The sequence below is a fragment of the Odocoileus virginianus genome, chromosome 32, assembly GCF_023699985.2.
Source record: "Odocoileus virginianus isolate 20LAN1187 ecotype Illinois chromosome 32, Ovbor_1.2, whole genome shotgun sequence".
NCBI classification, from domain to species: Eukaryota; Metazoa; Chordata; class Mammalia; order Artiodactyla; family Cervidae; genus Odocoileus; species Odocoileus virginianus.
The window spans coordinates 36,623,261-36,648,953 of record NC_069705.1 but is presented as its reverse complement, the minus strand read 5'-3'; the positions used below and the strand labels follow the sequence as shown (position 1 = coordinate 36,648,953).

The 25,693-nt window shown below is 47.4% G+C and overlaps 2 protein-coding genes across 13 annotated transcripts in view; one reads left to right on the top strand and one right to left on the bottom strand.

Moving 5' to 3' along the window:
• ANGPT2 (angiopoietin 2) overlaps positions 1 to 10,687 on the bottom strand; it is a 56,465-nt gene extending 45,778 nt beyond the window's left edge. Inside the window, exon 1 of one of the 2 annotated variants that reach the window (XM_070460148.1) lies at positions 9,814 to 10,687. In XM_070460148.1, coding sequence (XP_070316249.1) covers positions 9,814 to 10,104 — 291 coding nt within the window. In that variant the 5' untranslated portion in view covers positions 10,105 to 10,687. The remainder of the gene's footprint in view (positions 1 to 9,813) is intronic. The other variant, XM_020880896.2, reaches the window with a different exon arrangement.
• MCPH1 (microcephalin 1) overlaps positions 1 to 25,693 on the top strand; it is a 220,807-nt gene that overhangs the window by 140,313 nt on the left and 54,801 nt on the right. The gene's annotated exons all lie outside the window — the stretch shown is intronic.

The following is a 25,693-nucleotide window of genomic DNA, read 5'->3' as shown; positions in this document are numbered from 1 at the left end:
CCCAACCCAGGACTCAAACCAAGGTCTCCCTCATTGCTGCTGAGCCACCGGAGAAGCCCCTCCCTTTGCTCTGGTTTGGCTCAGTTCCTTAGGCTGTCTTGGGCCTAAAGGAAACCCCTGAAATGATCTCAAGTTCTTTTCACCTCTACCTTTTTTCCATCAGGGTGGTGGTCTTGAGGGCCTCAGAGGCTCCTCTGGGACGGGGAGCTCCTGGTACAGAAAGGCTGTCAGACTGTCTTTATCAAGTCACAGCAACTCAGCAGGTTCTACTGATGAGTGTAGCCTCCTTCCCATAGGTTCATGACATTAGACAACTTTGCTGTTGAACCCAACCACCAAAGAGTGCTTTTGGCGGCCAAAGTGGAAACCTCCCATGGGAAGCATGTTCAGCCCATAACTAAATGTTAACTAGTGACATACAGAAGCTAACTCACAATTCAGTTTTAACCTTCATCCAGAATTTGCTGAAACAATCACAATGAAGGTGCTAATATGTATGTCCTGGAATACTGAAGACTCATATAGGTGGCAAGTTTTGTCACCAGGTTAATCAGTAGATTAAGTTACCCCAGTGGAATTGTCCCTCTCACTGCAAGAAGACTTAATATGTGATTGTTTATATGGTCTAGACAGAATGTAACAAAATCAAGAAATGGAGAGGTTGAACACTGGCTTCCTTTTAAGACTTGATTAATATTCTCTACCTAAAAGACCACTAACTGTTATGAATACTCAGCACACACAAACAATGGGAAACTCTAGGAAACTGTGTCAGCGGGTTAGAGTGTTATATTTCCCAAGACCTCCGCATCTGAATACCTCTTCCCTTAAAAATCACTCTGTTCATGAAAAGATATAAAATCACACACATGATTCAAAATGACAGCTTATATTCTTAATGTATACACTTAGTTTTCTTGATTGTTAGTTTCAGTTCAGTTCAGTCGCTCAGTCATGTCTGACTCTTTGCAACCCCATGAGCCACAGCATGCCAGGCCTCCCTGTCCATCACCAACTCCCAGACTCTACCCAAACCCATGTCCATTGAGTCAATAATGCCATCCAACCATCTCATCCTCTGTCATCCCCTTCTCCTGCCCTCAATCTTTCCCAGCATCAGGGTCTTTTTTGTTTATTATGTATTAATAATTACATTATTAGTTTTGTTATTATTATTAGATTGTTAGTTTATTATGTATTAAACATTGGAAGTGAAAGCTTGGTAGTGTTGTCAGGTTAATAGAAAGATTTTGAAAGGAGTTCTCGAGGGTTAAAAGATGGCTCAAAGGAAGGAATGAGGCTGATGTTGGAGGAAAGCAATTACCAGTCCAGGCACCCCCAGGCAGGTTCCTATAGAGGTTTTAATTAGGTTCTAGTTGAGCTGCAAAATCACTGCAGATGGTGACTGCAGCCATGAAATTAAAAGACGCTTACTCCTTGGAAGGAAAGTTATGACCAACCTAGATAGCATATTAAAAAACAGAGACATTACTTTGCCAACAAAGGTTCGTCTGGTCAAGGCTATGGTTTTTCCAGTGGTCATGTATGAATGTGAGAGTTGGACTGTGAAGAAAGCTGAGCGCTGAAGAATTGATGCTTTTGAACTATGGTGTTGGAGAAGACTCTTGAGGGTCCCTTGGACTGCAAAGAGATCCATCCAGTCCATCCTAAAGGAGATCAGCCCTGGGTGTTCATTGGAAGGACTGATGCTGAAACTGAAACTCCAGTACTTTGGCCACCTCATGCGAAGAGTTGACTCATTGCAAAAGACCCTGTTGCTGGGAGGGATTGGGGGCAGGAGGAGAAGAGGACGACAGAGGATGAAATGGCTGGATGGCATCACCGACTCAGTGGGCATGAGTTTGAGTAAACTCCGGGAGTTGGTGATGGACAGGGAAGCCTGGCGTGCTGTGATTCATGGGGCCGCAAAGAGCTGGACACGACTGAGCGACTGAACTGAACTGAGTTGCAAAGATAATGGTTTTAGCTGTTGAAGGAGATGATGATGGTAAAGGGATTAGGCCCACTTCTCAGAGATTTCTAGTGGATTTCCTGTCTTTAGTCAGCAGTGCTTGCCGAGTTTAGGATACGAAAGAAAGGTGATATCATGGGCAGATATCTAATTGAAATACTGATTTAAATAAAGACAGACAGCTAGCATACCTGACTGTCAGTTCAGGTGGCTAAGGAACATTCATTCCTTTATTCTCAAACCATACAAGAAAATTATTTTAATCCTGATCAGCGTTGACACTCTTAACATTACCCATAATTTTTTTTTACTGCTTTTGTTTTCATCAAATCACTGAGCTTGACATTAATTTCTCATTTTAAATGTGAATAGTATGACATCAAGTTATTTTTGGTTATATCTGTCTGTAGAATGCTAGATAGGAGATACACCCTAGTCATTTCTTAAAATCAGTGGAGGACAGGGCAAGTCACATGTTACTCTTCTGGGGCTGAATTTTATTTGCCTGGACTTTCAAGTGGTACTGTGAAATTCAAGCTGTCCCCCTCACTCAGTGTCCAGAAGAGGGTTATTTTATGCATGATCTGTAAGAATGTCCATACTTTCTCCTGGTTATCATATAATTTGTTTTCACTCTTCTGAGCTAGAGGGCAGGATTTCATGTGAGTACTGTAGACACATGACATTCCCAATTGCCTTTTTTTTCCTTCTTAGCAGCTTTGGTACTATCCCCACACAGTACAGACCGCAAATGTTGCCTGGTAACCAGGTTGCCCACACTGTAGCCTTCATGTTGCAAGACTGCTGGCGTGCCCTGGTTTGGGGGTGCCAGGCTGTGCCCTGGAACGCCTGTGCTTGTCCTAAGACAGGACTCACAGGTGGTGGGACTTGCCTCTCTTACTGACCTGGGATGTCAAGCAACTTACTTAGCCTCTCAGACCCACTTCCTTTTTTATTTTTAATAAAAAAGAATGACAAGTGGTCTGATAGGTGTAGGTATGTAATACTGCAGTGTGCACAGCATGTTTTAAGTCGTCATCTCCATGGAGGCGTGTGTATATGCTCAGCAGGAAGGCGCGTGTCTCTGAGTGCTGTCCATAACGTGTCTAGTGCATGCTCCATATGTGTTACTTCCCACAGCCACCTGTTACTTCGGCAATCAGGAGAAGTGACCGTTCAGAAGCAGTTTCAATGGGTTTTCGTTTTATAATAGAGGCTCCAGTGGGGTGACCACACTGTCTGGCACTGTTCCCTGCCCCCTCCCACCCCCCAACATACCTCGCCTCATGCACCCAGACTCTCTGTCTCCTTTCACTAAGAGTTCTGTGTGGCACTTACCACCTTCTGACTGTGAGTTCCAGCAAGAATGCGGGGGTGTCATGCACTGTGTCCCCACCAGGGCAGACCCCGGTCCTGCTCTTCACCCCACTGGTTCACCCCCAAGCACCTCGAGCACTGCCTGGGCACACATGGGCCTTCAGTGAATATTTCTTGAACAAATAAATGAACTTCAGTGATGGCTGCCCTAAACCCCAGAACCAGAAACACCCCAAAGGAGACTCATTTGTGTGAGTGAGCTGAGAAACAGCCCTGTGTTCACATTCACCCACACTCCCCTCCCGGCGATCTTGTGCTCTCTGCAGGCCCACGGAGAAGTCTGCTTCTGTCAGAGGAGGGATGTGCGTGCTTCCCCGCGTGTGTTTTTCCTCTCTGGGTGACCCAGGCGAGACTCCTGCACTGCGGCCCACACTGACATTCGCTGACCGTGTTTATGAATGGTTAAAAATAGGTGGTGTTGTGTCTACTACACCTGTGTTCTAGAGGTGTCTCCGGGACACACTGAGGGAAGGTGTGCAAAGTGCTTTGAATTTATTCAGTGCCTCCTCTGTTACTGTGTTACAGAAATTGCCTCTATGGTAAAAGTCACTGGAAAGTTGAGTGGCTCTCTTTATATCAGAAGAGTTCTAGAATAATTGAGAAGAAAAATCTTATCAGATTCCTTCAAGACAAAGAAAGATGTAATGAAAATAGAGGGGAAAAAAATATGTATACACACACACACTTACAGTAGACCCTTGAACAACATGAATTTGAACTCCCTGTTATGTGCCTGCTTAGTCACTCAGTTGTGTCCAACTCTTTGTGACCCCATGAACTGTAGCCCGCCAGGCTCCTCTGTCCATGGAATTTTCCAGCAAGGATCCTGGAGTGGGTTGCCATTTCCTCCTCCAGGGGATCTTCCCTACGCAGGAATCGAACCCATGTCTCTTGCGTCTCCTGCATTGGCAGGCAGATTCTCTACCACTAGTAGCACCCAGGGAACTGATCCACTTATACTCAAGATTTTTTTCCAATAAATACATACTACAATACTACACAATTTACAGTTTTTAGTACATATATATTGCTTGTGTTTTTTAATTAAAAATGTAAATTATAGGTATAGCTATGTATGTTATGTAATATATACTTTTTATACACAGTTATATGGATGGCTCAGACAGTAAAGAATCTGCCTGCAATGCAGGGGAGCCGGGTTTGATCCCTGGGTCAGGAAGATCCCCTGGAGAAGGGCATGGCAACCCACTCCAGTATTCTTGCCTGGAGGATTCCATGGACAGAGGAGCCTGACAGGCTGCAGTCCATGGGGTGGCAAAGAGTAGGACAAAACTGAGCAACTAACACACACATACATACTTACACCAAGTACATATATCTGTTTAATTATATATTTATAGGAGGCAAAGGCTAGTTTGGTGAGTCGTCATTATCAGTAAGTAATAGGGATGCTCTGCAAATTATGAGCATCTGATCTGGAAACAGTCCGTGAGTGTTCATGACTCATCACATCGCCCTCTCGACCTCAGCCCAGAACCTCCGAAGCTGCCCGGGCCTGGGGCCCTTTGGGGTCCAGGATGTGGAACCGTGTGAGCCGCCTCCTCTGTCACAGCAGCCGTCCCACTGACGGCCCCTCCCTGTGCTGACGGGCCCCGTCACCCTATTCTCTTCTCCTCCCTCTCCAACCCCCACATCTCCTTCCTCCCTTATATATTGCACACACCCCTTTAATCCAGATTCTCTTTTACCTTCGTCTTCCAAATTTTCCCCTAAATAAAATCTTTCTTTCAGCCTCTTCTCATGTCACTCTGAGCACCGCACCCCCCCCCACCCCCGCAAAAAAAGAAAAAGAGATTCTGATCACTGTATAATACCACCATTCATATTTTACGAGGAAGGAAATGTATTCGTTTTGATATTAAATTGTCACAATAAAGGGCTAGCTTCCCTTGTGCCTTAGGCTGGGGGGAAAAAAAATCCACCTGCAATGCAGGAGACCTGGGTTCGATCCCTGGGTTGGGAAGATCTCCTGGAGGAGGGCACAGAAACCTACTCCAGTATCCTTGCCTGGAGAATTCCAGAGACAGAGGAGCCTGGGCAGCTATAATCTGTGGGATCACAAAGAGCTGTACACGACTGAGCGTGTAAATGATAAAAAAACATCTCTCAGTGTTCATCTTACAGAAAGGGACTGAAGTTTAAGAGGAAGCAGAATTTGCATCCTACTTTCTACGGTTTTAAATGTTTGACTTTGTAATTTTACATGGCCCATATATTACTCTCATGTTTTTGTTTTATTCTTAAGTGATACATATGATGGGAGGGTTGATTGGCACTGTTGTTCTTGAATTACACACACACAAAGTTTCAGTTACTTTATGGAGTAAAATAAGTCCTGTGGACCAGCTTGAGCATCTGATCACTGTTTATAAGGTGACCAGCATCCTCTTCAGATGCTGGCTTACAGATAGACTCCTGGGTTATAAACTGTAAAGGACCATATTGGATCAACCAATTTTCACAACACAGTATGGAGACTAGCTGGTTGTCTAGTGTCAGATATGATGGAAGGTGTGTGCACAGGTCCACTTCCTGCTTGGAGATTCTGTGGGCAAGTCTGCATCTTCCCCCTAGGGGACACAGGCATCATCAATCCAGGATGTCAGAGGCCACTTGCCCATGGAAAATGGATGTTATGTCTATACTGTATGTAATGCAAACTATCCATACAGTAAGTGTGTATTTTTCTGTAATACATATGGGTAAGCACATATTGTACTATGCATCATACAGTAAACACTATACTCAACTTGCCTTTTCCAGCGTTAAATCTGTTGTACTTCTACCACAGTGAAACTTTCATCATCTCTTCCTTCCTTATTATGATAATATTAATATGTAATTAAATAGCAATAGTAATCATCTCCTTCCAGTCTTGCCTAGAAGGTTTAGTTAGCTTATCTGAAGGCACGGCAATTGCTTCCAGCAGTGAACACAGTCAAGTTTCATGACTTGGGGATGGGGGCAGTGCAGGCGGTAGGGAGGGTGGTTCTGTCCCCACGCTGCACCAGGGCCTTGGCTGTGGCTGCATGGGGCTTGCTTTCTTTCCTGTGATGAGCGAAGCTCGCGTTTGCTTGCTTGCTTGTTTGTTTGGACGTACAGTACACGGGGCTTACTTTCTTTCCTTTAATGAACGAACCTCTCATTTGTTTCCTTGTTTGTTTGTTTAGATATACAGCTAAGGAGTGTTTTGTAGGCACACAAGATCACACACGCACACACACAGAGTCATTCCCTGGCAGGTTTTGTAGCCACACAAGAACACACATACATGAGCCTCTCACCATCAGTTTTTCTCCTTAACCATAGTTTTGTTCTTTGGAGCAGAATTACTGCTCCCTGTATTTCAGCTAACAAATAGTTCTCATACTCTGTTGAAAGGATATAGCATCCTTGGTTGTAAAGAAAGAAAAGGATCTCCATTCAGGTTTACAGTTCCCAGCCTGTGCTTCTGTCATTTAAAAAAAAAAAAAAGATTACAAGGAAATGTTTGCATGAACTTAAGAGGCATTAGCTTTATTTTTCAAAACATTGTTTGCAAGCATAATAGACTTTGCAGTTGTTAATAGCTTTTAAAGTATTCATCAGTATGAAATGTTTATTTCCTTTCCTTGTTTCTTCTGATCGAGGACAAAAAAAAAAAAAATCGGTCTCCTAGCAATATACAGTGCTCTCCACTAAGTTATTTGTCAGATTTTATAAAGTGCATTTACTGTCGTTGAGGCAGAGGTTTAGAATAGCTGCAGGATTACCAAGGGGATGTGACCCCACGTGGTGGTCTCTAGATCTCTGGGTGTATTTGGTCCCTAACCCTCACGATTGATCTTGTCCTTTCTTCCCCACTGACCAGCAAGGGCTCCTTCCCTGTGCTGTTCATTCATGCTGCCCTGCGCTCATTCAGGCATCCGCCGCTTCCTCTGCCTGGCCGGCTCGAGGGGCAGATTGGCATTTCTTGATGATGTGCAAAACTGCTTTCTTAGTCCATGCTTCCGAGGGGCTACTAGCCACAGAGAAGGCGAAATGGTGTTCATCTACCCTGAGATCCACCAGGCCCTTGGTCTTATTCTCCTTCTCAGCAAGTTTTCTTAAAACCTTAAAAGGTTTTTGTGGGGTTTTTTTTCCCCTCTCCTCTCTCTCTCATTCAGTGAGATCAGGGCGAGAAAGGAAGTATGGAATCATAAAAAGAAAAAAACTGCCCTAAAGAAAAGGAAACATGCAGAACCCAGCATGGAGCTTTTCCTTCTGTCATAATCTATCAATAGGGGTTCGATTGTTGATCATTGTGGCTTATCTGTCATCCCATTGCATATTATGTTCTCCCTTATGAGAAACGCGGTGTTTATTATCACAGGTGGCAAAACACAGAAGTAAAAAACAAGCACCGAGGTTACATTCAATCACTATAAGCGGGTTTCATGTTGGCGTTTGTGCTCTCATTCCAAAACCAGGAGCCAGTAAAGCAAGCGAGCACACACCCTGACTTGCTCACGTGCAGATAGCCCAGAGAGGCTGAGAGAGCAGGTGTGAGCCCCGAAAAGATCAACATGAAGTCATTCTCATTGACACTGAGCTCGCCGGCTAAAGAAAGAATTTAGAGACACCATTGTGCTACTGTTCAAATATTTGCTCATTGAACCTGGAAAGGAAAAAATGTTAGTCACTCCTGTAGGATTCCTGGTCCTTCTCCTTCTCTAAACAGCGTCTCAGAGATGGAGGAGCAGGGGATTGTTTATCTAAGAGAGAAACACGAGCTCTGTGTGTGGAGTTCCAGGTATACCTAACGTGGGCTTCGTTAAGCAAACATAATTTGTCAAGACACTCTTTTATGTTTCTTGACCGTGTATCCTAAGAAACAACTCGCCAGTCGGGCAGATTAGACTGTTGACTGTGAACAGCGCGTCTCCCATCCCGAGCCGAGTCCAGCAGCCCTGGCGTTAACCGAGCGGCGGGTGGCAGAGCGACTCAGGAAGCAACGGGAAGCCCGCGAGCAGATGTTGAGGATGGACGTTTGCCTTCCACACAGGCGAACCTGTGCGGCTGCATACTTTCTAAGTTTAACATCACGATTTGCACATCTGTGAATTTTAGATTTTTTTTTTTTAAAGCACCACGGGGAACTTCTTAGGAAAGAGAATTTGCCCGGAAGGGATCATGCTCACAGACAGGACTAATGAGTCTCATGTTACAGGGCAGGTCTTTCTGATGCGTTTCTGTGGTTTTCTGCTCTTTGATTTGAAGCGACCCCTCTTGTTAACAGTGAGTGTGGCGCGGAGGGCTTCCATTCATCTCAATAGCTTGGTCATTTCCTCTCTGAAGGTAGGAGAGCTAATGAGAAACACAGATTAGGAGCCAAGATCTATTCTGAGATCAAGATAAGGTGTCCTAACAGAAGGTTTACGGTGAAAGGAAAGACTCGGGCAGAGTGTTGAATGGGGGAAAGCGGCTTGTTGTTAAAGTTCCCATCTGGCTTGAAACCGTTGTTCTCTGCTGTGCAAGCGCCGTGATGTGATGTCACTGTGATAGTTAGTGAGGAATCTGTGCGTGCAATTTGTCTAAGCCCCCTTTAGAATATACACAGCCCACAACAAGAACTTCAGGGTGATTTGGGGTTTGTATAAACAGCTTCATGTATGAAAACGATAGCTTGTGAAAGCAAAACTGAGCTTTCAGTATCCTGTCTGAGTCAGATTCACTGTGAAAAGCCTGAAGCAGCGGGCTCGTGGAAGCCCCGAGAACGCGACCGCCTCGTCCCAGCGTGACTGCAGCCGGATGCCCTGCACGCCCGCCCCGCGTGGGGTCAGCTTCAGAGCCGGCAGAGGGACTGAAGGGGCTGCAGCACTGACTCCACTGGCACGCAGGCTAAACTCACCCCCACCGACAGATGACAAGCCCTCAGCATAAAACCCCCGAGGTTCTGAGAAATGGAAGGTCTGCTTTATTTAATTTCCTCTCATTTACCCAGAGCCCCGATCTATTTTAGTAAATAAATTCAGGAAATTGGTAAAGCACTTTACTCCATCCGTTATGTATCCGTAATTAACGTGATTGTCACGTTTTTCCTGGCTCCGGCACTGTGTGGCTCACAGCTTCCCTCCCGTGCCTGCGACCGGCTTATGAGGTCCCTGCTAATGGATGTCATGGAGTTTAAACCGCTTGCACAAACAACATAGCCCATACGCTGTGCAGAGAAGGGCACTTCCCCTGTTCATAAAGATTCCTGACCTTAGAGGCGTCTCCACTGGTCCCGGCACTGTCTCCCAGTAATCCGTGTCCCTGTTCAGCCCCGGCCCCTTTGCAGGCAGCACAGGAGACAGCAAGTGGCCGTTCATTCAGAGGTGTCAGCCACCACCTCCCTGCTCTGACCTCCCCCTCCTGCCCTCCCGCCCGAGCTGGCGGTGAAACCTGAGCCGGCGTCGCCGTGCCCGGGAGAGGTGCCCCCTTACCTTCATGAGCCACTGTGTGTTGTTCTCCATGATGTTCTCCAGCACCTGCAGCCTCTGCACTGAGTCGTCGTAGTCAAGGGGCGCGTCCCTCTGCACGGCGTTGGGCATGTAGGCGCTGGGGGGCGAGCGGCAGTGGTCCGTCTCCGGCAGGAGGAACGTGTAGCTGCAGGCTCCGTGCTGAACCTGATACTGCTTCTTCCCGGCGGCGATGTCCATGCCCTTCCGAGAGCCGCTGTGGGCTGTGGCTACGGCCAGATCACAGCTCAGAGTCAAGAAAACAAGCTGCCACATTCTTTCTGTCTGTTGGTAATAAACCACCCGCTCAGCAAACTTCCAGGCGCATGAGACTCCCGGCGCTAAGCTGCCCTCTCAGACGCCGGGCTCGGGGACAGAGGCTCAAGGTCCATCAAGGAAAGCCTCCTGTTCCTCCTTTCCCAGCTGCGACCTTGGTCTCTGCTGCCGTCTCCTCTCTGGCCTCGCAGCAGACTGTCAGATCACAGTGGGGAGAAGAGCCCTGCTCCCCGTGAGGGCTGCATTCGCCTTCCAGACCCGCGTCAGCGCTGCTTTGTCTCTCTGCCCCTGATTCTGTGGTGTCAGGGTCCGAATCAATCACTTTCCTTTCCTTATATGATAAGTTGATAAGAGAAGGCAGACATGTGCAGCCGGCAGCTCCGCCCTCCCGGCTTGTCCGTTATCTTCCTGTGGGGGGTCACCAACCAGGCCACAGGAAAAATCCGGGCTTGATGTGTACTGTCCAACCGGGACTATATGCTGCAGAAGCCCTCTGGGAAAAACCGATCAGTTACAGGACCCCTGGGTATTTCAGAGGCACCACCCTAATTGAGTATTTCCTAGAGAGAGCCTGTAGGTCTCCTGTGTCTGAAACTGATTTCACAGCTCGAAGCTGGTAAATATCTGGGGCAATAGCTTTAAAGTACAATGAAAGTTCCTGTTTTTTCCTTTAGGAATAAAAATACTGCAAATATGTCAGGACTTTGGTTTATTTTTGTTATTACAAACAAAGAGGAAGAAGTCTTGCTCTTGTAAACTCTGCCTTTTCATAGGGAAAATAGTTTCGTTGGTATTACTTGATTTTTGAACCATTTAGCCAAGTATGCAAAACTTTGATCTTAAAACAGCTGGATAGGAACATCACGCTTTATTCAATTTGTATTAGGAAAGTCAGTTTCTGAGCACTGACATTTAATCTTTTAAGCAAAATATCCACTCCAGTATTCAAAGTAAATTTAATATATAACTAGGCTGATTAATTGTCCGCTAAATTAGAATCCATAGAAAAATCAGAATTTAAGAGGGAGTTGAGAGTGGCATGTTTTAACTTCTCCTTTATTAGATCAGAATTTGCTCAAATCCTGTCATTTTGTAACATATTATCCAGGATCAGTTGAATCAGTCCCACTCAGTGCTGGACTCAGACAAATCACTTCTTTTTAATTAACCCCAGAGTCCTTGTCTGCCAGATTCAAGGGCTGCATTAACTCCCAAGGTTTTTCTGTTTCAATTCCGTGGTTCCGTAAATCCTCCAGTGTACTTCCTTCAATAGCTAAAACTTAACGTTTTGGGGTTGACAGTATCCTTGCTCACCGGCCACAGTGTGCACAGGGCGGGGTGTGGGGGCAGACCTGGAACCTCTGTGAGGGTCTGTCCATGCCCAAGGGCACGAGATTCCTCCCAGGCAACAGTGGCCATTTCAGCACTGACCCAGTGAACCTCATCCACCTGTAAAGCCAGTGTCCATGTAATCGTGCAAGACCAGATTTCAGGGGATTTTATGATTTTAATTCTTGGATAGCTGAGGTCTATAGAGTGAATTGTTTCAAGAGACCTGATTAGACCTTTAAAGACATCCCTCCTGTGCATGGGCTGGCCCCCAGCTTACCTCCAGAGCGGGGTTTCTTAACCCAAAGTTCACAGGCAGAACTCGTGGGGTCCACAAACTTCGACAGGAAAAGATGTCTTTCTTTTTTTGCAAAAAGTCTAACTGAAATACAGCCTTTCTTTTAGCTTTGAGTAGGTCACAAACAACAGTTGTCAGTGTCTCTGGCTTTCTTATGAATAGCAATTACAGATATTATTACGATATCGCAAGCTGATACTTGCACTCAGCACAGCATTGTCATTTAACCCCCAGGGTCCTGTTATTCAATCTTTGGGTAAAATAGCTCATGTCATTTTTCTAAGAAGGAGTTTGTAGGCGCCCCCAGATTCTCAAAGGGCTTGATGGCTCTGGAAAGCTAGAACCTGATTTTGGTGCAAGGTTTCCACTAAGGGAACAAGTTAAAGATACACCCATTCAGACCGCTAACTGCAGAGGGACACGTGTAGGATTCGAAGGCGGGACTTGTGTTAGAACCCTGACTCTCTGAGGTCTGCAGCAAATACTTAACTCCTCCAAGCCTCAGTTTCCCTACTTGCAAAATAGGATGGTTCTTTCTCAGTAGCACCTTTAGAGTTAAAACGATACGAAATAATGCTTGTAACTCAGAAATATTACTTTCCTTCTCCAGCACTTCCCATTAAATTTTCCACTGTCAGATATTGTCGCTGTGTTATTCTCTGGCTGACCATGAAGCAGAAACACAGGGAGCACTTTTTTCGTCCCAGTTGGTTCACCATTTGAAAGCGTATATTATAAGGTAATCATATCACACATGTGGTTTCCAAGATCATCTGTCTGCTTCTCAGACAAACAGCGTGGTTTAAAAAGAAGCCACAGGAAGAGCGGGTCCCACAAGCAGTCCTCGTCTGCTAGGTGCTGGGGAGCGTGATGGCGTGTCGGCCGTAGAGAAGCAGAGAGTGAGGCGGGGAGACCCTGGCCCTGGGACGTGGGGAGAACACGCCAGAGGAGTATGTGTTGTCTCCAGGGCATCGGTCCTGCCGTGAGTAGGAGGGAGTGCTCCCTTGTCCAGACCCTCCGGTCCGGGCGTGCAGTGAGCACCTCCCTGTAGGTACGTGGAAATCCTTACCCGAGACTTGGAGGGGCACGTGGGTTGGCAGACGTGCCCTGTAAAGTGTCTGGGAGTAAGTATTTAAGGTTCATAGGCCACCCGGGCTCCGTCACAGCCACTCAACTCTGCCGTCGTAGCGTGGAAGCCTCCAGAGAAAGCCCTTGAGGATGAGAGGTGGCTGTGTGCCAACGAAGCACTATTCGTCGACACTGAAATTTGAACTTATCATAATTTCCACGTCATGAAATATTCTCTGGTTTTTTTCAGTCTTTTAAAAATGCAGGAACCATTCTTAGCTCACTGGCCATTCTGCGGGGACCGCAGGCCTGGTCTGCTGGCTGGAGGGGGTTGTGGGGGGTGTGACACAGTCTCAAGGCCTCTCTGGAAGCAGCCAGTGTAAGAGGGAGCCTCGAGGAGCCTTCCGTGCCTCGGAGCAGTGCCCGTCTCCTCCCAGGCCAGTGAGACAGGCCAAGGGAAAGGGCTCAGGGAAGGGACGGGAACATTCGACCAAAAAGAAAGTGCCGCTTGGAAGCCTCACCTACACTCTAAGAGGGAGGAGGCCCTGGGGAACTGCCCCAGTGTGGAAGCAGAGCAGCGTTCAGCGCTGGATGCGGGCTGAACGTCGCAGCGCCGAGGAAGCGCTGGCAAGACGGGCGCATCCACCATGGCCGGCGCAGGAGCAGCAGCTGGAGACCCCCGAGGGGCCAGCAGGGCCGAGCGGGGCTTCCTGGGGCAGTCAGGTGGGAAGACCCTGCCCTGGGTGCAGACTCGCCCCCAGCAGGCGTTAGCAGCAGTGGCGACCTCCACCCCAGCCTGGGGATGGAGGCTGGATGCAGCCTTGACTGCTTCTCAGAGCTGTTCAGTCTCAAAGAGAATCTTGAGTTTCCGTCAATGATTTGCTGACAGGCTCGCTAAAGGCAGATGGGGCTATAAAACGAGAAATATTATTACAGCCTTCCCAAAAGCTGCCTTCCTGCCCAGCCAATTTTTTTTTTTTTTTTGTCCTAACAGTTCTGCCGGACAGCTGTGTGTGGTGCTATTTATTTTCTTAATAATGTTTGTTTTCTCCCCTGTACTGTATGTCATCAGCTGAAATTCCAGAGGCTCCCACTCATTCGCGGTAGCGCTGTCTCGGGCCCCCCTTTTGCACTCTGCCGTCAGGGAGTGAGCCCTCATTCGACGGCGCCAGGAGGACCGCGTGGCCGTCCTCCCTGGCGAGAGCAGCGCTGCGGAGCTCTGGCGAGGGCACTTCTGCTCCAGTCCGCCCGGTGGAGCAGACGCGCAGGATATGTGGGGAAAGCCTGGTCATGGCTCCAGAAACGTGGTCCAGAGTCGACGTGGACTCAGTTCTGTCGGGTCTGGGATCTGATTGACCCCAGCCTTCCCAGGGCCACCCGTGAGGTGCCGGATTGCTGGTTCTGGAAGCCAGAAGCCAAGAGACGGTGCCAGCTTGAACTCAGTGCAGCGCAGGGCAGCCCCCAAGGCGTGGATTACCAGACGGTTTCAGGGAAACCTGCGTGACTTCTGCTCTTTCCAGGGAGCCTATTTGATACTCGTATCTAACGGGTTAGTTATACTGTTGGACTTAGGAGGAACAGAAGTGGATCAGCTGTTGTGGAGGGTGGGGGGTGGTCATTGCTGTCTGAGCAGCAAGCGTATGTGGCAAGTGTCCACTCCAGAAGCCCGTGGCTAATGGGGACTAATGAGAAACCACGCAGACGTACTTGGGGGCACATTGATCTCCCGCGTCTACTGATGTTCTGTGCCAGTCTGTTTCCAGCTCATCTGGGCAGATCCCCAGAGTCAGTCTTGCACCTGCTGGTCACCGTCATGCAGTGAAGTGACCGTCACCGCAGCACAATGTCCGCGGGCCTCGGTGGTTGGGCCAGCATGGGCTTAGTTTCAAAAGTGCTGTGCTGGTGTAAGAGGACCTCCGGCTGCTGAGATGCCCCCCTAGGTGACGCTGAGGACACTCTTGGCTCTCAGCTGTTCTCAGCAGGCTCCTCGGGACCCCAGGCCCTGGGCAGGCCGGGCCCGAGGGGCGTGGAGGCCTCTCACCCATCCCCTCCTCGGTCCCAGCCTTTTTAAAGTCAGTGAAGTCAGCAAACATGTGGACAGCTTAGTGTGCAGGGGAAGCCATTAGGAAGTTCACTGGACATCAAACTGTTGCAAGAGAAAAACTTACTGCTTTTTTTTCCCCCAAATTGTATGCAACAATGAATGAAAGCTGAGGAAGCCACAAGGAAAAAGGAAAGAAGGGGAAAGAAAAGAGGAGGGGAAAAGAAAAGACTGAGTATTTCGGCTTCTGAAAGCAGACCCCCTCCGCGGTGAGTCACAGAAGAGCTGTCTCCACTCTGCATCTCATCCGTGGAACAGACCTGAAGGGGCTCGTGTGGGGTCCGGAGCCATCTTGCAGAATCTATGGATGGCCCCTCCCTGGAGGTGCTGGCCAAGTTGAGCCAGCGTTAGACGCTGAGATTGTGGGGGACCGTCCCCAGCCATGGGTCTGAGAACAGCAGCAAGGAGAAAGCCTCTTAAAATTAGAAAAACAGAGGAAAGGGAAAACCTGTAGATACCAGTGCACACACGTGGAGCTGTGGAAGGTCGATCTTGCCCCTGTGATGGACTTGGAAACCAAGGCTCGGTGGGGCGAGATGACAAGGCCTCCATCAGCCCCGAGTGGAAGTTAAAGCAGGGCTTTTGTTTCTTGTTTTTAGTATCTGTTTGTTTCGTTTTGGCTGCCGTGGCATGTGGAATCTTAGCATAGCAAGTAGGATCTTTGCTCCCTCCCAGGGAAAGTACCCACGCCCCCCAAGTTGGAAGTGCAGAGTCTTAACCACTGGACAGCCAGCAAGTCCAAAGTCCTGACTTTTTTTAATCCCGATTTTAACATGGCACAGCTCAACCGCCTTTCAAGAACGGTGGGGAATCTCCATGTCACAAGCTGTCACCTCTGTGCGGAGCACCCCGGAGACGTAACGCGTTCCGCTGATGGACCCACCCTCTGTGGCCTTTGGTCACCCGAGCAGGGGCCGCCAGCACGGACGGGGCCCCTGCGTGCCCACCTGGACGTGGGGGCTGTCTGCTCACAGGCGCGCAGAGCAGTGCAGACTCAGCCCAGGTGTTCTCACCGAGGACGGACTCTGCGGAGGTCCAGCCTCTTGTCTGCTTGCATCAGTTAGGCTTTCTGTGTCCATCCTTGCCATCTTTCCAATCTTCTGGTGTTAACATTTTGTTTTTTCCTCCTTTTTTTGCCTCTTTAATTTCATGCCCTGTCACTGGCTAGAAGAGGGTGCTATACCTTCGAGAATACGTACAGTTTCTGAAATGAAGTATGCTGCCCAGTTTAGCACGATTTCCTGTCCTAGCTGCAATTAAACATACATAGCATTTGCCGTAAAAGAGCTGGCCCATTCCATATAAGGGAAAGCTAAGTGGCATCCACTTAGAATCAGGTACTGGCTCCATCGAATTCACCTTTGCAGAAGGTGAGGAAATGTATATTTTGTTGAAATAAGCGTCTGCCTGCCAGAGGAGGAGAGAAAGCCTTTGCCAGATATGTTTTCAGGCAATTTCCTTTCCTGGGAAATAGCCATTTCCCCTGCATGCCCCTCGTGTTTTCATTCTCAGAGCAGATACACTTAAGTGCTGGGTGTTAAAGGGCAGAGGCCTCCATAGCATCACCTTGTCTGAAATGATGATCTTCCTTCTCGCAGCTGTGTGACTTCTGGTTTGACAGGGAGCTGTAGGCATCTGTGTGTCAGAAGGTTAGCACTGATGGAAGGATCAGAGTTAATACTGAGAAAAATCTTTTTCATTCTTATTTAGGTTATTGGTTGTCATTCTTATTTAAGTTAGTTCCCTCAAAGAGGTACCAAATCCTCACTCATTCTAACTTATCTGAGTGTTTACTGTGACATTATGTTTGAAAGACTTTTAGAGAAGTCAGTTATTGGTGTTTTTTTTTAAGGAAACTTAAAAGATTCCTGAATCTTTGACAGCTTTGTACTGCCATGAACCAGCACAGCATCAGCTCAAGACAGTTTGCTTTGTAAAGCCACATTGTGTATAATATGGAACCTGAAGGACTGAAAAGAAAAAGCTTTTTATTTACTAGAAACTTGGGAAATATCCAAGTAACTATTTTTCTAAGATTTCATGATGAATTCCCTGAATTTTTAGGAATATGTTAGTTTATATAATTCTCCTGTTACATGAACTTATCTCAAATGCTGTTTGATTTTTAAATATTTTCATCCTCCAATATTTTTGTTTTATCTTTCCATCAAAAAAAAGTGCCTAAAAGGTCAAGATACAAGTCATAACTTTAAAAAGGCAGTGGATGAAATTCTAAAACAATAGATGAGTGCATTAGCCTGATAATATTTCTGCCAGTAATTCTGTGTCCTGTTTTCTGCCCGTATGTAGAAAAAAAAAAGGCTAAACATTCTCTTTCAGTAGATTGATGTCAATGATTACTGTTTTGCTTATGACCAATGAAAAGTCAATAAAATCTTTCCTTTGACTAACACTGTTGTTAGAGTGTTTTGAAGTGGGCTTCAAAACAGAAAAGATTTTGAAGTGGGCTTATGAGTTGTAATTGTATACTAAATGTTCCTAACTTGATTTCAGCAAAGTTGTAGAAAAGTCAGATCCTGTTGCTTGTGAAAAATGTGTCTAGTCTCTCCGTCATAACCATTCTACTGAAGAACTGTCCAAATTCCTCTCAGAATGAGTTTTCTCTTGAGAGTGGCCTAATGCCATCTAGATAAATCTTTGTTTAATCTAAATTTATAAATTTTTATCTTAATTATTGAGAAACCTTTTAAAATAAGAGAGATAAAAATGTCATGTGTGTTATTTCCATGAAGATATATTATCTTTCTTGGTTATAGGTTAGCATAAATAAAATTGCTTATGTCAAAGAAGTAAAAAAAATAATAATAATAAAAGCACGTGACCCCCTTTTGGTATTCCTGTCTGTCTAACTGACTTGATATTAAAAAATCTTCCTGTGGGAAATTAGGCTTGATTATGGAGTTACATGTACTAAAAGTCATTTTTGTAGAATTATATATAGTTTTTGAAGAATTATAAGTATAATAAATAGTTATGCATAAAAGGAAATGATGTTTGCATCCGAGTGTGTAAAAATACTCCCTGCCATTCCTGTCCCTTCAGGAATCTAAGTACGGGGTCTGCCAGTGATTTATGGCCTTCCTGATAATCTCATGTGTATATGCCCTGCTTTTTCCCTTAATCCCGTCTCGAGCAATGCCTTTTGTACTCCATTAATAATGAACTGTACTCCCCAAAGTGTTTCATTTTAAGGAGAGGGCCTAAATTCAAAGAAAGACTGATACAAAAGAAAAAATTAAAGGAAGTAAGTTGTACAAAGCCTGTGAAGAGAGGACATTTATAGCAGTATTAAGATACCTAGTTCCTGGCATCTGTTTCCCTCAAGAGAAAAAAAAAACTCAACAATAGTTCTTGAAAGCCTTAAAACTATCCTAGTAGAATATTTACAGGAAAAAGTACATTATTGACTGACCTTTCCCCAAAATCTTGATGTGTGTTTCAGGGACATTGTTAGTTTACAGGTCGAAAAGTCTTGCTTGTCTACACTAAAAATTAAAGCAAAACAAAAATCTACTATGGATGATACCTACAGGAAAATGCTGCTTGTAATACTCACCTGCTCCCTCTGCTGGCCTGATAACAGGTAGCAGGCAAAACTCTCTGTTCTCATTAAAATCATTAAGAGAAATAACACGTAATTTAGGACCTAAAGCAGTAGCAACTAATACACTACCCAGAATGCTTTCATTATAATTTTAGTGCAAAAGGATACCACAGCAGATGTTAGACACCTTCAGTGTAAACACACACACACACACACACACACAGTGAAAAATACTTTCAGGCATTTGTTTAGCACATACAGAGCCAGAATCTATTTCTTTCATCATCAGATGATCAGGTTGCTACCCAAGTGAGTGAAGCCTTGTGATTGTAACAGTAGAAAAGGGAGAGGTCTTTGCTGTCCGTCTCCGTAAAGGACAAGTTTAGAGACCTGATCTTGGTATTAGCAAGTTTGTTAGAGTCTTATGAGGTAGACCCACTACTTTGTAAATGGCATAAATCTTAACAGTCTAGGTTTTTCTAGATAAAAGTAAATAGCTAAGCAGCCTATATTCATCTTGACCCTTGGAGGTCCAGTTCTGTGGACCAGCACCTGTTCTGTGGATTTCTGCTCTGGAAGAGACAGATAATGATAGTAAATAAAGAAATCCCAGTCTGGTTAGTAAAAAGGTAGTCCAGAGTGTCATTGAGATGTTACAAGTGGTTGAAAAAAAAATCTGCAAGATATGATTAGTCAGCATGGTGAAAGTGAAAGTTGCTCAGTCGTGTTCGACTCTTTGCAACCCCATGGACTATACAGTCCATGGAATTCTCCAGGCCAGAATACTGGAGTGGGTAGCCTTTCCCTTCTCCAGGGGATCTTTCCAACCCAGGGATAGAACCCAGGTCTCCCGCATTGCCTGCAGATTCTCTACCAGCGGAGCCACCAGGGAACCCCAAGAATGCTGAAGTGGGGAGCCTATCCCTTCTCCAGCGGATCATCCCAACCTAGGAATTGAATACCAGTCAGCATGGTAACTTTTTATAAATCTGTCCTTGCTTTGAGGTTCTTTGTTATGATTGAATTGTATCCTTAAAGCATTCATCCATTGATGTTCCAACTCCTAGTCCATCTGGGTCTGGCCTTATTTAGAATCGAATCATCAGAAATGTAATTAGATAAAATGGGTCACACCAGAGCAGGGTGAGGACTGATCTAAATGACTGGTGACCTTATGAAAAGGGGAAGTGGGGAAGCAGACTTATCCACGGGGAGAACACCGTGTGAAGATGAAGGCAGAGGTCAGAGTGAAGTTTCTGCTGCCAAGGACCCCCAAAGGTTGCCGACAACCCCCAGAAGATGAAGAGAGGCTTGGTCACGTTCTCCTTCCCAGCCATTGGAAGGAACTGGTCCTGCAGACACCCTGAGCTTGTACTCCCAGCCTCCAGATCTGTGAGAGAACAGATTTTGGTTGTTGAAGCCACTCAGTTTGTGGTTCTTAGTATTAGCTGTCCTGGTGCTGTTTAGTCCTTAAGTTGTGTCTGGCGCTTGTGACCCCATGAATTGTAGCCCACCACGCTCCTCTGTCCATGGGATTTCCCAGGCAAGGATACTGGAGTGGGCAGCCATCCCCTTCTCCAGGGGATCTTTCCAACCCAGGGATCAAACCCCGGTATCCTGCACTGCAAACAAACTCTTTATCATCTGAGCCACCAGGGAAGCCTCCCAAATAAATAATAGTTTTTAAAACATTGCTGTCTTGCAGCCCCCACCAAACACTGTAACTGTTTGGTGGTTGTGCTTACTATTTAAGACTGGAGAAATCCAGCTGTTTTTAGGTGGTATGTGTTAGTCACTCAGTCGTGTCTGACTCTTTGGAACCTTGTGGACTGTAGCTCGCCAGGCTCCTCTGTCCATGGGATTTCCCAGTCAAGGATACTGGAGTGGGCAGCCATCCCCTTCTCCAGGGGATCTTCCTGACCCAGGGATTGAACCCAGGTCTCCTGCATTGCAGGCAGATTCTTTACCATCTGAGCCACCAGGGAAGCCCATTAAGGTGGTGATAACCAGGCAAAGCTTCATTTGCTGCAGTAAAACCATCTCTTACAAATCTCAGACCCCTTTAGTTGCATCCGCTCTGTGTAAGGCCGTCCTCCCTGTGCGAGGCTGTCCCCCGCCCACCCGCCCCCCTTGTGAGGTGGGCCATCCGGTGCAGGGCCGTCCTCCCCGTGTAGGGCTGCAGAGCTGTCCTGCTTCCCATAGGCCTCCTCTCTCGTGTCTGCAGGGAGGGTGGTGGAAGCCACCCTCACGGAGACCCCTCATCTATCCCCACCGGTGGAGGTGCAGTGAGGCTCCTTGACGAAGGGACGATGGTTCATCATTCCCACTAACCGTGAGCTCATCAAGGCCCGAGACCACATTTCCTTAGGTCGCTGCTACTGTCTGTTTCCAGATGACATCTGGGCATCCACCCCAGCCTGCTCAAAGACAGCAACTATAAAGATGCAGGCTGAGTGATGTCATGCAGGGCTCCCTCCTGCAGATTCTCTGTCTCAGTCACCTTTCCCTGACAAGCCGAGGGTCCTGCCAGCGGATCCTACCCTGGACCAGTTGCAAGACCTTCCTGTTCCTACTGCCCTCCTACTGTATGAAGGTGGCCCAGGGGCTGGCAGGTTGTTGCGAGTCCTGGACTTGGTCTTTTCTAAGTAGTGGGATGCCTTTTCCTCAGACTATCTGCGGTGTTTGTGCTGTCATTGCCATATTTGCAAGCTTCTGTTCTTTAGGTGTTTTTTTTTTTTTTTTTTTGCTGTGTTCTGCCTTCGTTGCTGTGTAGCCTTTTGCAGTTAGAATCGCAGTGGGCAGATTTCTCATTGTACTGACTTTTCTTGCTGTGGAGCTCGGTCTCGGTAGCTGTGGCTCATGGGCTTACTTGCCCCACACAGGTGGAATCTTCCCAGACCTGGGATCAAATCAGGGAATCTGCATTGCAAGGCAAATTCTTAATCCCTGGACCAGCAAGGAAGCCCAGGCTTCTGTTCTTTCCGTCTGAAGGTCCTGCTGGGGTTCTTTCAGCGGGCTTCTCTCCTGTCACATTTTCTCTGGAGCCTGTTGCTTTTGAATGAAGCCAGGTAGCTCAGCAAGAGAGCCCCCCAGTGCAGAAGACGCTGGAGATGCAGGTTCAATTCCTGGGTCAGGAAGATCCCCTGGAGAGGAAAGGGCAACCCACTCCAGTATTCTTGCCTGGGAAATCCCACGGACAGAGGAGCCTGGCAAGCTATAGTCCATGGGTCGCAAAGAGTCGGATGTGACTGAGCACGCAGACACCAAAATCTGAAATATAGGTGAACAGTTCCAAATTGAATTAAATTATCAAATGCACAGCCACTGATACAGAATAAACTGACGTCAGTAAGCACACCCACAGATTCTGAACACACAGAGCATGACTGAGTGTCTGGTAGAGGCGCTTGACCTTACATCTAAAAGAAAGTGTTGTCCTTGAGGATAATTTCTGAAACAATATATGCTTGCTTTGCTGCCCTGCTTCAAAGCATCTCTAGAGCCTCTTTTCAACAGTTTCTATAGAATAGCTGGTTAGGGTCATGTTACTCGCTCAGTCGAATCCAACTCTTTGCTGCCCCATGGACTGTAGCCCACCAGGCTCCTCTGTCCATGGGGGTTCTCCAGGCAAGAATACTGGGGTGGGTTGCCATTCCCTTCTCCAAGAACAGCTGCTTAGTAGGTGACTGGAAACATAATAATATTATCAATCTATCGGTTTTCAGTGTTCTCTCTTTTATTCAATTCCACATGTGTGAAAGACTATACTTTGTTGTTGTTCAGTCCCTAAGCCATGTCCAACTCTTTGCAACCCCATGGACAGCAACCAGGCCTCCCAGTCCTTCACCGTCTCCCGGAACTTGCTCAGGCTCATGTCCGTTGAGTCAGTGATGCCACCCAACCATCTTGTCCTCTGTCGTCTCCTTCTCCTCCTGCCCTCAATCTTTCCCAGAATCAATAAGTCAGTTCTTCACGTGAGGTGGCCAAAGTATTGGAGCTTGTAAAAAGAAAAGTGCAAATTAAGGAATTGTCAATAATCTTACAGTCTAGAAAGAGCTTGAGATGAGTCTCATCCATTTCCTTTATGGGAGCTAAGTGATCTGGAGCCTAATGAATCTGGAATGTATGACTTCCACCTACCGCCAAAGTAGCTCTAAAAATGTCAAACCAGCTCAAAGCTGGGTGTCACAGAGACCAAGGTCTCCGTCCTTGAGAACCCCCGTCAGGCCGCAGACCTGGACATGAGACTTGCCTGCCGTGTCAGGAGAGCCTCACTTGCTCTCTGGGTGCGTCAGAAATGGCTCCTGTGAGACTGCCCTGGTGGCTCAGTGGGTAAGAATCCACCTGCCGGTGTAGGGACATGGGTTCGATCCCTGGTCCAGGAAGATCCCACATGCCGCAGTGCAACTAAGCCAGTGCACCCCAACTGCTGAAGCCCACACGCCCTAGAGCCCATGGGCTCTTGCTCTGCAGCAAGCGAAGCCATGGCAATGAGAAGCCTGGCCCTGCAATAAAGAGTGGCCCCTGCTCTTGGCAAGTAGAGAAAGCCCTTGCACAGCAACCAAGACCCAGTCAGTGCAACCAAAGACAAAGAGGTGGCCCCTGCTCTCACCAGCCGCCCTGGCCTTGCTTCTCAGGTGCTGCACTGTCCTGGTCAACTCTGGGGCCATGATCTTGGAGGAGAATAAGCGTGAGCCACTGTGAAGTCTCCCGGGAGAGGGAAGCGGGTGGAAATTCTTTCCCCGAGTGGTATTTCTAGGAAAATACTCAGCCAGAACCTGCAGCTGTTCACTCTCCAGTATCAGCTCTAAACAGCATTTGAGTTGGCAAGAAGAAAAGTGAGAAAACAATACAGCCCAAAGCCTAAAACTTTGGGAAACCCCTCTCCATAATGTGCGTGTTTAGGGCTTACAATTTTCCTGTTTTTAGAACATAAGAGCTGTTTTCCAACTTTTCTGGGTCTGTTTTGGGGGGCTTTTTTTGTGGTTTTTTTTTGGTAAGTGTTTTAATGATTGAACATGAAAAATACTTCTTGATCATTTTATAAACATAATCTAAATCTCACTATTTAATTGGAGCGTTTCCCCTTCTTTTCCAGAATAGACTATTTCATTACTGCCAAAATGCCAGTATAGCTGGGAGAGAATGAAATTAGGATTAAATGTAATTCAGTCAGCAGCCAAAGCTCTGCACGCAAGATGCATACTTTGGACATCTGTATCTCAGGGACGCCAGCAATTTCAAAAGCTCCATCATCCACAGAAAGGAGAGTTCAGGGTAAACAGACCCATCTTGGTGACCAGCTCAGGCTAGTTTCAGAGCCTGTGCAGATGTGTGGGTATTCAGGGGAAGCCGGGCAGGTTAACAGAAAAGGCAGATGGTGCCTTGTACGGTTCAAACTGTAATCCTAGCTCGTGTGAGTTAGGTTAGGTTTGGGAGAGGGGTTTGGCTTCTGTGGCCCATAGACTTGATTATCCCTGGAGCCACTTCACAGGACCGAGTCTGGATGTTTTAAGCAGAAATCCGAGCAGAGGGCCAGCCCTCACAGAGCCAGCGTGGGAGGTGGGTGACAGGCCCGAGCTGCAGGGTCTCAGGGGCCAGGGATGCCTTTGACTCTGGGACCTGCCCTAGGTGGAACTGCCTCCATGGCTGCCTGGAAGGGCCTCTCTCCCTCCCTCCAACCCCCTTCCATCTCAGCCTTACCCACCTGCAGCCCCCACCCCCTGCCTCTGTTCCACGAGAGTAAGCAGCAGGCGATCTGGAGAATTCAGGGATGTCAGCAAACACTGGGCCACAGGTTAGAGCCCTCCCTGGGTCTGGTCCCCACCTAGTTACCGGAGAGAGCTCGCTGGATTGGATGTGACTGATGTCCTGACTCATACCCTAAGACGGGCAGCACTCAGCCTGCCCGGGGGCAGACTCGAAGTGTCGGAAATGCCCTGTGCTCACAGGAGGGGAGCTGAACCGTCAGCCTCTCACCAAGTCACGCCCATCAGTCAGTAAAATGTTCCTCTTGTGAAAACTGCTGTGTGTATAATTAACAGGCAGATTCTGGACACTTTTTCATACTTTCATTGTTATTGTGAGCATGAAACGGAGCTTAATGCTTCCTTTTGCGTATTATCTTGACTGAGAGTAATGAGATGGTTTCAGCAAAATAAGACAGATAAGCAAAGGGCACCAGCAGCTCTTTATGTCCTCAAAGCAGATGTCACCAGCAGTCACAGAAGGGCTTCTTGGTTACAGGTGAGGGAAACCAGTGCCTTCTGATTTATATAAAAATGGAGTATCTTTGGGAAGATATTGGGTAGTTCTGAAAATATATCAGTAATAATGAGGCTGGGTGGCTGAAGCCGCAGTCAGCGCCCTCCGAGACCAGCTGGGGAGGCGTCCCTTCCCTGTTGCCCCAGCAGGAGCCCCAGGTCTGCAGCCAGCACCCCAGTACCACCAGCTCTCCTCCCGCTGAGACCATCGCCCCGTCCCTGCTTCTCCGGGTCACTGGCGTTGGTTCCAGTCCCTGGGTGTGTGGGTCTCCAGGTGGGTTACCTGAGCCCTAGCAGCTGAGTGAACTGGGAAAGTGAGGCTCTGGCATTTCTAGACTCCGTGGTAGGCAGGCGGCCCAGCGGCCCACAAAGACAGGCAGGGTCTGTCCCAGCAAACACGGGCGCTCAGACGCCAACCAACCGCAGAGAAAGGTCCCCCTGTCCTGAAATGATATGACACCCGCCAACACTGCACTTCAGTGGGCGCACTCTAATGCAAGCATTAACAGATGTCCAGTGCTAGCACTCTCTTATTTCAGCTGGTGGCCCTTCCTCATGTTAAACCCAAAGGATCTCCGCGTTCAAGGGAGTCTCAGCGAGAACCCCCGTTTACAGACAGAAAGCAGATGTCGGAAGGCAAGTGACTTCCCCAGAGGCCCCGATGCAGCCCAGTGTCATATGAACTCTGTCTTCTCATCCCTACTCTTGTAGACAGCTGTGCGTGTGACGCGTCTGTGCTCTGAGTATCTTAATAAATATAGCCATTCCCTCGCCGTCAGTAGCTGCCTCGCTTTGTAAGTGGAGGGTGCAGCCGCTGCTGGTGCCTGCCTGCTGCCCTGAAGTCTCCTGCCCTGTGCTGTTCGTAGCTGTGGGCAGGACGGCCAGCGGTCCGGGACACTCAGTAAAGCCCAGCAGCGTGCGGTTCAGGGAGAAAAACGGCCCCTGCCTGCCCTTCCCGCGGCTTT